Raw genomic sequence first — 14,293 nt, forward strand, 5'->3', positions numbered from 1 at the left:
AATGTGAATTTCATTTTATTTTATTTCCTGTTTGATACTTACTAAGAATTTTGGACTTATTATGAATAATTTCTTCTTTGTCTCTCAAATCTGTTTGGTTTTTGAAACAGGGTCTCACTATGTAGCCATGGCTGGCCTGAACTCACAGAGATCTGCCTGACTCTGCCTCCCAAATGCTAGGATTTAAGGAATATTCCACTATGCCCGGCCTTCTAAAATATCTTTTTATATGGAGTTTATATGTACATGTATATGCATATTTACATTTGTGTGGAGAAGGAACCATTTCTTATGCATATTAAACATCTTATACATCTGTGTGCATATTTACATGGGAAGGCAATAAGTATGTACAGGTGTGCATGCACATTTGCCATAAGCATGGAGGCCAAAGATTGATGCTAGGAATCTGGGAATCCTCTTTTTTGTTGGTGTTATCTTTGTTTTTGTTTTTGTTTTGGGGCATGGCCCCTCAATCAGACCTACATCTTCAACACAGCAAGTCTAGCTAGCTAGCTTCCTCTAGGGATTCTGTCTCCTCCTTCCAAGGGTGGGTTCCCATGCCCACCTAGGACTTACTTGGATACTGTGGATATGAATTACTGACCCCTTGCTTGCTTAGCAAGCAAATGCTTCAACTGATAAGATATCTTCCCAGCCCAAGGCTCAGTTTTACATAAACTTTTTTTGCTATTTTAACTCTCACTTTTAGATAATATCGTATGTAATCAAATGCATGGACTTTATGGAACTAGTGAACACCCACTCTCTTTACAGACAACAGAGAATAGCTATCATTTTAATATTCTTCACAAGAAGAGCTTATTTTCCTATTAGTTATCACTGATATTTCTTGTCTTTAGACAAAAGTCAAATATGGGCATAAACTAACATAAAATTAAAGATAAAACAAGTTGATGTATTTTGAACATACATATTTAATTGAATGAAAATAACACATTTTCAGTAAAACTATAAATCAAGCAAAATTTTAATTTAGTTTAAGCAGATCAAAGATCTAAAACCTAGATTGAGAAATTAATAAAAATGTAAGTAATCTACAATGCTTAGTTAAAATGGTAAATAAAGATATGCAAACTTCCAAAATTTGTTTGCTTACATTGTTCATCTTCCTCCATCACTCTCATCCAAATAAAACAACCAACTTTACAGCAATATATAAAGCACAAAGTCATATGCCTTCCACACAATCTAATGCAACTAATCAACATGGCTATTAAAGTAATTGTTTTAACTAATGAAGGTTTTCCCCAGAAAAGCATGAAAAATATGAAAAGGAACTTCATAAATATTCATCAGTATTCTAAATAAGAATATCTTCAATTTAAATAGGCATCAGTACTTTCTTTTTTTTTTTTTTTTTTTGGTTTTTTTCGAGACAGGGTTTCTCTGTGTAGCTTTGCGCCTTTTCCTGGAACTCACTTGGTAGCCCAGGCTGGCCTCGAACTCACAGAGATCCGCCTGGCTCTGCCTCCCGAGTGCTGGGATTAAAGGCGTGCGCCACCACCGCCCGGCTAAGTACTTTCTAAAAGTGTAATAAAACAAGACTGCTCACAATAAAATTTTGAAGTAATAAAAAACATTTTAAGAAAAGTCACCTTTTGGGGTTTCTTCATTGAGTGCCAGAAATATTGGTGCATTGGGGTTCCACATGCCTGTGATGACATAAGCTCTGCCATCATAGCTCTTTCCCATGGATTCCTAGAAAAGTTCAAACAGGAATCACGGATACTATGCACAAGAGAAATCATCACAATTTAAAATTATGCCCTTCATCATTTTATTAAAATGTGTATCTCAAACAGGGGCCTACATTTTACTGTAAAGTTTCCCCTACAAAAACATTTCTTTGAGTATTATTATATCCTAGCTATCTTCAAACACAGGTTCAGTATAAACACATGTACTTCTTGCATGAAAAGAGGCACACCCATTCATTCTGAGTCATGAAAACATAAAGTTGTAAAGGTATATTAAATGTGATCTTTTGCTTGCTGCCAAAATATCCATATACAAAAGACCACAATATAAAATTACCTGCACTAAGTTCAATTTCCAGAATCAAAAAAAAAAGCACACACACACACACACACACACACACACACACACACACACACACACACACCTATAGAAATACCTAACCACAGAAGGGGAAAGTGGTAATGTTACTTTACTTTATGGCAGTATCTTCAAACTTCAAACTTAATACTCTCTAGTATCTATAAGTCAATAAGAAATCACAATGGAGAAACTATTTATAATCAACAAATATAGCTCTATCTCTCTTTCCTCTTCTTCTATCACTCTGACTTCCTCCTCCCCAATCAGGCTCTCTTCACCCCTTTTTCCTTCCTGCTGCCTTCCTTCCTAATTACTTTTTTCCTCTTCTCTGCTTATCTCCTCCATCTTAATGTTTTTATTTAGCCAGCTCTTGACTATTGAAAGCAAGGCCATAAATTAGTTGTGCATATATATTTCAGAGAAAGTAAGACAAAATGGCACCCTGTGGAAGAACACCAAAGAAGCGTGGTAACATGCAAATATGAATGAATGCTATCTACAGAACTTTCCATTTTTTGTATTTTCTTGTATTACAAACAATGAAAAAAGAACCAGACCAAAACAAAGAAAACTTCTTTCCATTCCTCATAGACATTTCTCTGAATTCCTATAAAATTGTGTCAGTCACTTGATTATTATATTCTTCTAGTATATAACTATAAATTTGATAGCTAAATTATATAAGGCCAAGAATCCTGCATTCCAGAGATGAAGTAACTGAAGGATATATGTAAAGGAAACCACTAAGCAAATCCCCCTAAATATTCATAACTTTACTCTTCCTCTCCCTCATACATCACATCAGATACACACACACACACACACACACACACACACATACTCCTCTAGCTCTTCACTATCCACACTACCTAGTCCTCATTCAGAACAGGAATGAGCTTATTACCTAGAAGATGCAATCTATTTCTGTATGCTTGAATGTCTGCTGTGCTTGAGTACAAAAAAATTAACTAGAGTAATCATAATCTTCCTTTCAACTAACAAATACAGAAATTGGGCATTAGCCATGGAAGCTTAAAGATTTCAGTAAGAACAAGCCACATATAAAGTAGCAAAATATTATGAAGTGAAACTATAAAGAATAGCTTCCGGTGCACTAGGAAACTGTTAAAGAGACAAGAGAGAAACATTAAAACCCACTTTTAAACCAGATGTGCTTGTGTAGAACTACAACCCCAGTATTCAGGAAGCTAAGGAGGAATTCTTAGTTACAGCCAAGATTAGGCTATATAGCAAGATACTCTCAAAACAACAAAAACCTTTAAAATTATATATCATCCACAAAAAAAAAAAAAAACAGAGGGAGAAGAAAGGAAGAGGAGGAGACAAAGACAAGCAAAGAGAATGAGATCCACAAGACAAAGATGGTGTGGAGTGGGGAGTAGGACTTTATCACTCACATACAGAAGAACTGCTTCAAGAAACTTTACCTCCATGTTTTCCACATACATATACATTCCAAATATACCGGATCACAATATAAAAATGTGCCCTTTCAATTTAGTGTCAACATATGGTTAATTATAAAGATCCACATACTCTGGAACATCTCTAAGACTGGAATTTTAAATTGTGGTCCAGTTCAATAGACTCTAGATTTACTGCGTTTTCTGTCTTTTGTGGTATTTTGCTGTTAGGCTTTTCCTAAGTTATCAATAGTTATGGTTAGAACCACTTACTTACTTCATACCCTACAACTTCCCTGACTAAAAATATTCTCATTAGTAGCAAAATATTGAGTCTTGTACTCTTCATTCCCCCAAAAAATCTAAAATTCTGTTGCATGTGATTTTATTTATGTGTGTGCATATACATATATATGTGTGTGTGTATGTGTACATATATAGATTTATATATAGATATACAAATACAAAGGAAACTGCGTTTATGATCTTACTGTTACATTAACAGGACTTAGAATCACCTGGGAGACAAGTCTCTGGATGTATCTGTAAGGGTGATTCCAAAGAAACTGAAGTGAGAAGCACCCACCCTGAATGTGTGAGACATACTGCATGCCCTGGAGGTCAGGACTGAATGAAAGAGGGAGGAAGAGTGCCAGCATGTCCTGCCTTTGCTTCCTGGTCTTCCGGAAGGGGAGGAATCCCACCCAAATGTTATTTCCACCTTGAACCTGCCTGTCATGCCTTCCCTTCTATGAGAAGACTACACCCTCTTCACTATGAATCAATAAATCCTTCTTCCCTTACATTGCTTTTCATCTTGTATTCTGTCATAGCAATGAAAAAAGTAACAAATACAGTGTCATTTTTAAGTATGACTTGCCCAATTTGTGAAGACCTTAAACCACAATAATAGGTTTAATAAACTATAAAAGTCTCAACTCACCTAATTATAAAATACACATAGGAAAGAAAAGTCATTATTACTTAAAAAATGTTCAACACACCCAAGAGGTAAGTACCACTACTACACCATTGGGAATATCTTGCTGGGTGGGTTATTGTTATGGTTTGTCGGTTCAGTAGCTGGGTAGGACTATGAAATACTTTTCTCCTCTGGCACCTTGCATAATTGGACTTAAGATCCATGTAATGCAAGAGAATTCAAGCCTGGTACCATAAACCTCGCCATCCACCTATGAGTGAAGAAGTCACAGATCCTAAAGGAGGAATTATTACTATCATTTTTCTAAATCAATATAACATCTAACTGTATTCTAAGCATTTATTGTTATACCTACAGATAAGTATAACTCTCAATCCTCATTAAAGAAGCTTCTTTTTGCAGCAGAGACTACTGCAAATATTCACAACTGGTCAAAATAAAGAGAATAAACGGCCATGGGGTGCCCAGCCCCAACTGGGATATCAACAACACAATCCGTACTCCTAAGGCTCAGAGAACATCAGGGAAAATGGAGAGAACAGATTCTAAGAGCCAGAGAATCACTAGGCATGACAAATATGCTACATCCATGAAAACTCAACACTATGGTTGCCTAAAAATGACTTTAATAATGACCACACCACTGGACAAGACATTGGAAATAGAGGAAGTTTCATAAGACTCTACTCCTAGATGAAGAATAATAGACAGTCAATACTTGCCATGAGATAGAAAAATCACTATTTTCCAGAGATGAACCTCTTGATACATTATCAAACATCAGGTGATCATCTCTAAAAGTATGTACATACCATCAACACTAAATGTAACACTAAACAACTCAGGAAGCTGTGAATATACACAAGTATGTATGTATGTATGTAACAATAACAATTGTAGAAGAGATCATGAATCCAAGAAAGAGTGGGAGAAAGGGGAGCAAGCAAGTAGAAATTGTGTAAATTTGGTTTACTGGAGCATAAAAATCTAAAAATGAAACTTTTAATCATAAAAAATTGTTCACTATGAATAAAAGTTGCACTAATTGTTCAAAGTAATTTGCATGCCTCTCAAAGTCTATTAAAATAAAGTGGCAGAAAACTTGTTTTCAGTTTCACATGACATTTGGGTATGTCATAGGAGCAAAGGTATTAACATCTTACTATAAGGAACAAAATCCAAAGTATTTAGGCAAAGTTACAAAAAGTGTAACTTGTGCTTTCCAAATAACTTGTCAGTAACCAGAACCACCTCCTCAGTTTCAATATAAGGTACTGAATTTCTTGTTACTAGACAGAATCTAGCCAAGGGTCAGCGTCCACCTATTAAGATATCATGAAGATTAACAACACCAGGTAACAGTAAATAATGAGTACTGATAATTAAAAATGCAAAGCCTGTGCTCGCTTTGGCAGCACATATACCAAAAATGCAAAGCCTAGCACTGCCCGACTATTTTTTGTGCAGGTAAGCCCACTTCTCTTCCAGGAAAATGAACACTGTCAGGGCCTTTGATCACGATGACTAAAAGGTGGGGTCAAATACACTGAAGTGACTATGGAGTCTCAGTTCACACCAGTTTTATAACTCTAATCTGATTTTAGGTTTCATGATGAAAATCTCTAGCAATGATTTATCTTAATCCTTTAGATTCTGAAAGACCATAACTAGAACATCCTTTTTCTAATGCCTAAGTACTCTCAAAATGACTCCCCCCACCCCCACCATGGAATTCTCATGGCTCCAAAATGCTATGGCTTGCTTTAGGAAAACCATCATTCATTACCGATGAGTTGTTGAGGAGGGTAAAAGAGATGGATCAATAACTAATTTATGCTTATACATATAACTGGTTGTCCTTGCCTGACCTATCTAGGCAGAACTTCCTCTCTCTATGTCCATGGTACATGTGGTGGTTTGTAATAAAATGGTCCCCAAAGAAAGAAGCACTATTAGGAGGTGTGGTCTTGTTGGAGGAAGTGTGTCACTGTTGAGGCAGACTTGAGGTGTCATATATGCCCAAGCCACACCCAGTGAGATGGATCACTTCCTATTGCCTGCAGGATCAAGATGAAAAAATGCTCAGCTCCTTCTCCAGCACCATGTCTGCCTGCATACTGCCTTGTTTCCTGCCATGACAATAATGAACTAAACCTCTGAACTGTAGCCACCCAAATTAAATGTTTTCCTTTATAATAGTTGCCATGGTCATGGTGTCTCTTCATAGCAACAGAAACCCTAAGACAGCACACTATACACTTGAGAAAGCCCTTAACCCACTGCTGCAATTACACTCTTAAAGGGTCTGATTTCAAAACAACACTAAGAGCCCTATTCCTAAGAGCTGTATTTTGCACAAATCTAAAACCCCAATATTTCACACAACGTTTGGCATACAAATGGGTGCCCAAAACTTTGAACAAAGCATTCCAATAATGCTAGAAAATTAATGCTGATATAATTACTATGAAAAATTAAAAGAAAAGCTCCCCACTGTGATACTTAAATTTATGAGACACAGTTGAAATATATAAAAATATATAAACTATATAAAAATCTACACTTACTCTAACATATTTCTGTAACATTATAAATCTAAAATGAATGTTAACAGCAACATCAGAAGGTACTTGGGTTTAAGAAGTAAGATGCCTTGCTGCCTTCACAACAAACACCAACCTCTGAACATTTATCATTAATCTCTTAATGGCATTTCTTAAAGAAATACAGTAAATATTCACTGCTAAGTACAAACTCAGAAAGTGAGATGCTTCAAGGAAAATAAGCATCATCACAGTCCTGAGTTGTCAGTGCATTAATAAGTGAAAGGTTAGAGGCACACACGGCAGATGTTTGTTATAACCATGTTTGTTATTTTAGGCTCAAAGAAAAGGCATCTTCCTTCTTTAAGAAGCCAAACAAAGTAGATGGCACTCTCACAACAGGTTCCTTTTATGTACTTTCATCCTACAGTAGATTGTTAGATAGAAATTTTCCTAATCTTCCCTTCATAAGTAATTTTGAGTATCCAAATTTAATTATTGCTAGGACAAAATTAAAATAAAAAACCCTGACAATATGACAAACTTTTAAAACAGAAAAATTTTTTAAATATAAAATAACTATCTTCTGTACTTGATTAGAATGCTTAAGGTTGTCATTACCATATCCAGTAAATGCATGTCACTGTTCTTCACGTTTCGACCTGGGCTTAATAACATTCCAAAACATCTGAAAATGTTGGGGGAAAAGAAAGGAAAAATAAGGTATCAAAAAGAACACAGAAGCCCAGTGAGCAAAAGCCTTTTCAGAATAACTATACAATCTAAGTTTTATACTCACAAATAGCTTTTCTTGTTTTTCCTGGAACATAATAAATAAAAACACAAGATACACAAAAAAAATTGTATTCAAATCAGAAAAATAAGTTGTCAAAATTCTCAGGTCTTTATTTTACAAATAAAAATAACCAAGATCAGAAATTGCCCTAAAAGTACAATTAAATAATTCATTAAAAATTAATACATTATTAATATGGTAGGATATAAATTAGATCCTAGAAAAATAAAAGATTCTATCTGCCTTATAGTTATTCCAAATCTATAGGTAATAATTAACCCAGGTAAGTAAAAAAAAAAAAAAGTATCTTTTTCTTTTAAAATAAGAAAAAGATACTGTGCTCTCTCTGTATCAAGGCAGATTAACAAAATAAAATTTTGGCCCTTAAGATTCATGTTGACCATGTAGCATGTTAATATTATATACTCAGTTCAGAGAAAAACCAATTACATAACCTCATTACTAACTGTTCTATCATACTGGTGACAATATTATCCAATACATGATTAATAATTATTATCTACTATCCATGCTTCCTGGTGCTAACATAGCTTCAGGAATCCCATCAATACTACTGTATTTGGAAAAAGTTTTCATAAGCTCTAAAACTCAACTTTTTTATATAATTTCTAGACTACTAATAGCTCCACTAGGTAAGCAAAGCCATGTCCAGATCAGTTAAACAATGCACTCAAATTTATATTGCTATTAAATAGGTCTCATAACTCAATAAGCACTGTTACCTGTCCAGAGTGTCATTCTGCCAATGCATACTAACACTTAATAGTTATTTTAACCATAGCAATACTAAAATATAAAAATATGCTATGCAGAATTGTATATAGGGAGTAAAGAATGTAACTAAATAAAACATAAACTTTTTAAAATTTCAAAATAGTGCCAGGAGTTGGATATATAGCTCAGAAGTATGGAGGCTGTCTGGCATACATAATGTCCTGGGTTTGATTCCTAACAACATTTAAAAAATAAAGTGTTGGTTTTTATACTGGCAGCTGACCAGTCAACGCTTAATTCCTGTTATTCAAAGGCTTGCTTTCCTAGTGGCACATTTCTACATAAGTATGACTCCAGTAAGTAGTGATTATACTTGCTGCAAGCACAGGAAATGCCTTGAAAGGCTTCCTTTTGGTGTCCAGCAAAGACCATGCCTATAGCCAATATAAAGCTTATAAACTCAGAAAATAATTTTCCAAACACATTCTTGTACCACTGGAAACAAAGTAAAAAACAATTTGTTCTAGCAGTCAAAATTTTAAATTACACTATCTCCTTTAAATTTAATTATATGATTTGCTGTATTAGTTCTTCTACTGTCACCTTACCTCTTGCTAATAATAATTAATAATGTAACTGTTGTTCATATATACAGTTTGTGGCCTAAGGTCAATCAGGGTGGGTTTATCTCATACTCTCCTGTCTGCTCTGCCCTCTCCAACATCTCCTTGGGTTCTTTAAGAATGAGCTCCTAGATTTTAAGTTTTTTTTTTAAGTTACAAACATGAAAGTACTGTGAATTTTTTTAAAAAATCTATTTCTCAAGGCTCCTGACTAAACCAATACCAACAGTTTTTAATATATCCTCTCTTCTTTTGACTGTTTTGGAAAATATAAAGTATCACACTCTAACTTCTCAATCATTTGGACATAAATGGCAAAACTATAATTTTTACATTATCTTAGCAAAATAACCCTATATTACAATCTGAACCTCAAAAGGGCACCTTGATTGTGGTAGCTTGAATAAAATGTGCCCCATAAGTCTGGGGCATTTGAATACTTGGTCCCATTTGCTGAAACTCTTCAGGAAGGGTTAGAAGGTATGGCTTTATTAAAGAGGTTTGTCACTAGGGACACAAGCTTTGAGGTTTCCAAAAACTCCTGCCATTCCCAGTGAGCTCTCTGCCTTCTACTTGAGGTTGGAGATGTGACTCTCACCTGCCTTCACTCCACCATCATGCATTCCAACCCTCCAGAACCCTCCATAAGCCCAATTAAACACTTTCTTGTATAAGTCTCCTTAGTCGTGGTGTTTTATCTCAGCAACAGAGAAGTAACTACTACACTGGTGTACGCACACAAGCACAACTTAAAACTGAATTCTAAAATTACTTAAAGATTCACCTAACTTTGTTAAGAAGTTGTCTTAAAGCTCTACTAAATTAAATAATATTAAGTTTTCCTTCTTCTTCCCTTCAAAGGTTCCAAAAATCTTTGTAAATTATTTTTTTCTTTTCCAATGCTTCCACTAAGGTGGCTGAAGAGATGGTTCAGCGATTAAGAGCACTTGCTGCTCCTTCCAGCCAACCAGTTCCCAGCACCCACTTCAGATGGCTCACAATCACCTGTAACTCCCCAAAGGTATTGGCACACACATGACATACACACACACACACACACACACACACACACACACACACACACACACACACACACGGACAGACACATAAAGTAAATCCTTTTTAAATGCTTCCATTAAAAATAAAGATAAACTGTTATCAACTAGGTAATATTTTATTAGTAAAATAAAAATAATTTTACTCTTACTATAAACATAAAAAGTTATCCCTAAATTTATCTGCCTTAAAAAGCCCCAAAGATGCCCAATGGAAAGGCTTTGGAAAGAAGAGCAAGATGCTCTCATTCAGTTCCTTACTGTGCTGCCTTGTATTAACAAGCTATATTTCTTACAAAGGTTAAAAATGGTATGAAAAAGCCTCTGTATGAGACACCTGGAATAAGATAAACACATGGTTAAAAAATATCACATGGTAGTCATTATCTTATCAGTTATTATCTTATCATGGCAGGGCTATTTAAAACAATTATTTGTGTTTTGTTGGTTTGTTTGTTTTGCTTCCAAACTTTACCTGTGGGACTAACTAATGTCATTAAAAACTAGTTCAATTAAACTGTCAATTGAGACCCAATAAGGGGATAGAGCACATAATAATTTCAACAGGAAAGGTTTACTATAAATAAATACTTAGGGGCCTGGAGAGATGGCTTAGCAGTTAACAGCACATACTGTTTTCCAGTGCACCCAAGTTTGACTCCCACCATCCATAACCACCTGGAATGCCAGCTCCAAAACCAACTTCTCCAGCCTCTGTGGGGACCTACACTCATATGCACATACCTACACACAGACACAAACATATAGACATAACTTAAAATGATTTTAAAATTTTTTAAAAAAAAATCTTTTACTGTAATAGGTGGATAATTATAAAGAAAAGGAAAGTACCCCAAGTAAGAGCAAATTTGGAAAGGGTGGGGAATATCTTTTCCCTGACATTCAGACCTTCCTATAAAGGCAGAAGTGATCGCAGCCTTTTGGAAAGCAACGTTTGCTGGGCTCTCCAGGCAAAGTCAGTAAGCAGGCAGCTAAGTGTGGCAGGCAAAAGAGCAAAGAAAATCAAAATTCCTGATGCCAACACAGAAGCAAGGTGGTACAGAGCCTGAGGCACACTATGTCTCTACTGAGAGGTTGGCATGGGTGCCTCACTGTGCCAAAACCAAAGGTATGTAGCATACTACTTCATTCCCAGATCTGTGGAAAAAAACGAGAAAAATAAACAGCACATCAGAAGGCAAAATGTCTTCTTCCTGAAGTGTCCCTTCAGCACCCTCTACTGTCACTGTTGAATATTGTGTTTGTTGGAAATGGAGAACTGTATAAAGCTCCAGGGATCAGGTATGAGAGATGTGGAGACAAAAACTGACATACAGAATATTATAAATATTCCACAGTTTATACAAATATTTTAACCAATAAATTGTGAAAATTGTATTATAACATAGGAGTATATTATTTACCCCCAAAAAAAATTACTAAAAGAGCACCAAAGAGGTCTGAGGTCTGCTGTGGGATGTCTTTCTGTAGGCTGTGAATATGTGTTGCTCCCATTGGCTAATAAATAAAGCTGTTTTGGCCTATGGCAAGGCAGCTTAGAGGCAGGAGGGAAATCCAAGGAGAGAGACAGGCAAAAAAAAGCAAAGTCTAGAGAGATGCCAGCCTGCTGCCCAAGGAACAATATAACAACAGACTGGTAAGTAAGCCAAGGAACACATGGCAAAACATAGATAAACAGAAATGAGTTTATTTAAGATATAAGAGCTGGCTAGCAAGAGGCCAGCCATAGACCATACAGTTTATAAATAATACTAAGCCTCTGGGTGATTATTTTATAAGCAGCTGCAGGGCCACAGGGCTAGGTGGGACTGGAGAAACCACTACAGAGGTCTGTAGATTTTATTAATGTCAATTTCCTACTTGTGATATTGAACTATAGCTGTGTAAGAGGGTTACCATTGGAGAAAACTGAATATGTGTATATGAAATCTCTCTGTAATACTGATACAATTTCTTCTGAGTCTATAGTTTTAGAAACTAAGAATTTTTTTAAATTAATTCCACCATGCAGGGAAGCACATACCTTTAATTCCAGCAGTCATAAGGCAGAGGCAGATGAATCTGTCAGTTCAAGGCCAACCTGGTCTACATATAAGCTCCTAGCCAACCAGGATTACATAGTAAGTCTTTTTCAAATGGTAATCCAAAACAAACAAACAAATCAATAACACCAACAAAATTAATCAACATATAAAAATACATTACAGAAAATGTATGTTTTCATTACTTATATGGTGTACTAGTTGTCTTTGTCAATTTGACTCAAACCTAGAAATTTCTGGGAAGATTAACTGAGAAAATAGTTCCATCAGATTGTCCTGAAGGCAAGTCTATGGGACATTTCATTGATTAACAGCTGATGGAATATCGTCCAGGCCTCCTTGGGTAGTGCCACTACTAGGCAGGTGGTCCTGGGTTTTCTAAGAAAGTAACTGAGCAAGCCAAGGAAGCAAGCTAATAAGCAGCACTCATCTGTGGCTTCTGCTTCAGTTCCTGCCTCCAGGTTCCTGCCTTCTCTCAAAGAAATATGACCTAGGATATGTAAACCAAATAAACCCTTTCCTCTCCAACCTGCTTTTGGTCATGGTGGGTTGTTTTGGTTTGGTTTGGTTTTTGGTTTTTGAAGACAGGGCTTCTCTATGTAACAGTACTGGCTGTCCTGGAACTCGCTCTGTCGACCAGGCTGGCCTTGAACTCATAGAGATCCACCTGCCTCTGCCTCCTGAGAGCTGGGGATAAAGGCATGCACCACCATGCCCAGCTGGTCATGGTGTTTTATAACAGCAATAGAAACCCTAACTACTATATATAGAAAAGTATTCCTTAAAATAAAGTCCTGAAGAGTAACCATATTACTATCACATAATTAATGCTTACTCCTGAAAGGGCCCCAGCATACTTGCTTAGCCTAACGCCATTTTTGAGCAAGGCCTGAAAAGTACGGGGAAAGTTCATAGGCACAGGAACAAACAGGGTATCTGCGGTCGGCCACCTGGCCCCAGAACAGGGTACTAAAGGTCAGAAAAACAACTTGTACCCTGGATAAGAGCCAAGTCAGCAGGCGTGTCGAGCTCGGGGAAAAACCACGAGCTGTCCTGAGTTTGAACCTGGCCTCATACGAATCGTCCAATCAGAACCCTGTAAACTATGCTTCCTGCTTCTGTACCCGCCCTTCCGCTGCCCAACCCTATAAAAACCCTCCACTCCAGCCCGTCGGCGCGCCAGTCTCTTCAGCCTCTGGAGGGACTGTGTCGCCCCGGGTACCCGTGTTCCGGAATAAAGCCTCTTGCTGTTTGCATCTGACTTATGGTCTCGGTGTGATCTCTGGGCGAGGGTCTCTCCAGAGGGAAGACTACCTACGGGGGTCTTTCACTCCATGGTACCATGTCCTTCTATAAGATATAGTATCATCACTAGGGAAATTCTAGTCCAAAAGATGAGAGGTAAATTGGAGTTTCCAATAATCTACCACACAAATTATTTGATAATGCCAACTGCTCTCTACCAATTATCACTTAAAATCACTGTGAAAGAACATTGAAAGTATTTTTATGCAAACAATATTCTATCTTCTAAAACAGAAAGAAAAGAAAAAATAGGATTTAAATCATGCTGCCTTGAGTAAAAACCACAGAGGACAAATAAGTTTATAGAACTGCACTTAAAATATTATGCAGAGTATGGACTATTCCTTTAATTTTTTTTAATTATTAGGATGTCTAAAATACTCGATTTGCTAAAAGTGTTTATGAATATATAAATTGACATAAGAAAATAAAACAAGCTAAGAAATTAAAATCTAGGCAACTTCAAGTCGTTGACTTGAGCTTCTTTCTAAATAAAACTATAATGATTTGCAATCTAAGGTAAAAACAAGTACAGAGAAAATTCAGTAAAAGACCTAACATCAACTTAGCAGAAGGGGATATTGTTTTGTTTGGTTTTTTTTTTCTTTTTGATGCTAAAGATCAAACCTAGAGACTTGGTAGTGAGGTCCTCTCCCATGGAGAGGCATCCTTAGCACCCTAACATCAAATTAGCCAAGGCAAAAACGTAATAGTTCAAATTCGA

The 14,293-nt window shown here is 36.3% G+C and overlaps 1 protein-coding gene across 4 annotated transcripts in view; it reads right to left on the reverse strand.

The window, feature by feature from the left end:
- The window catches only part of Rabgap1l (RAB GTPase activating protein 1 like), a 589,856-nt gene that overhangs the window by 465,921 nt on the left and 109,642 nt on the right, over positions 1–14,293 (reverse strand). For all 4 annotated transcript variants that reach the window (XM_052737345.1, XM_052737344.1, XM_052737347.1 and 1 more), the window contains 2 exons: positions 7,614–7,680; positions 1,620–1,722 (listed from right to left, as the gene is read on the reverse strand). In XM_052737345.1, coding sequence (XP_052593305.1) covers positions 1,620–1,722; positions 7,614–7,680 — 170 coding nt within the window. The remainder of the gene's footprint in view (positions 1–1,619; positions 1,723–7,613; positions 7,681–14,293) is intronic.

This window comes from Peromyscus californicus, unplaced genomic scaffold, assembly GCF_007827085.1.
Source record: "Peromyscus californicus insignis strain IS unplaced genomic scaffold, ASM782708v3 Scaffold_14__1_contigs__length_90479793_seg_2, whole genome shotgun sequence".
In the NCBI taxonomy this organism is placed as follows: Eukaryota; Metazoa; Chordata; class Mammalia; order Rodentia; family Cricetidae; genus Peromyscus; species Peromyscus californicus.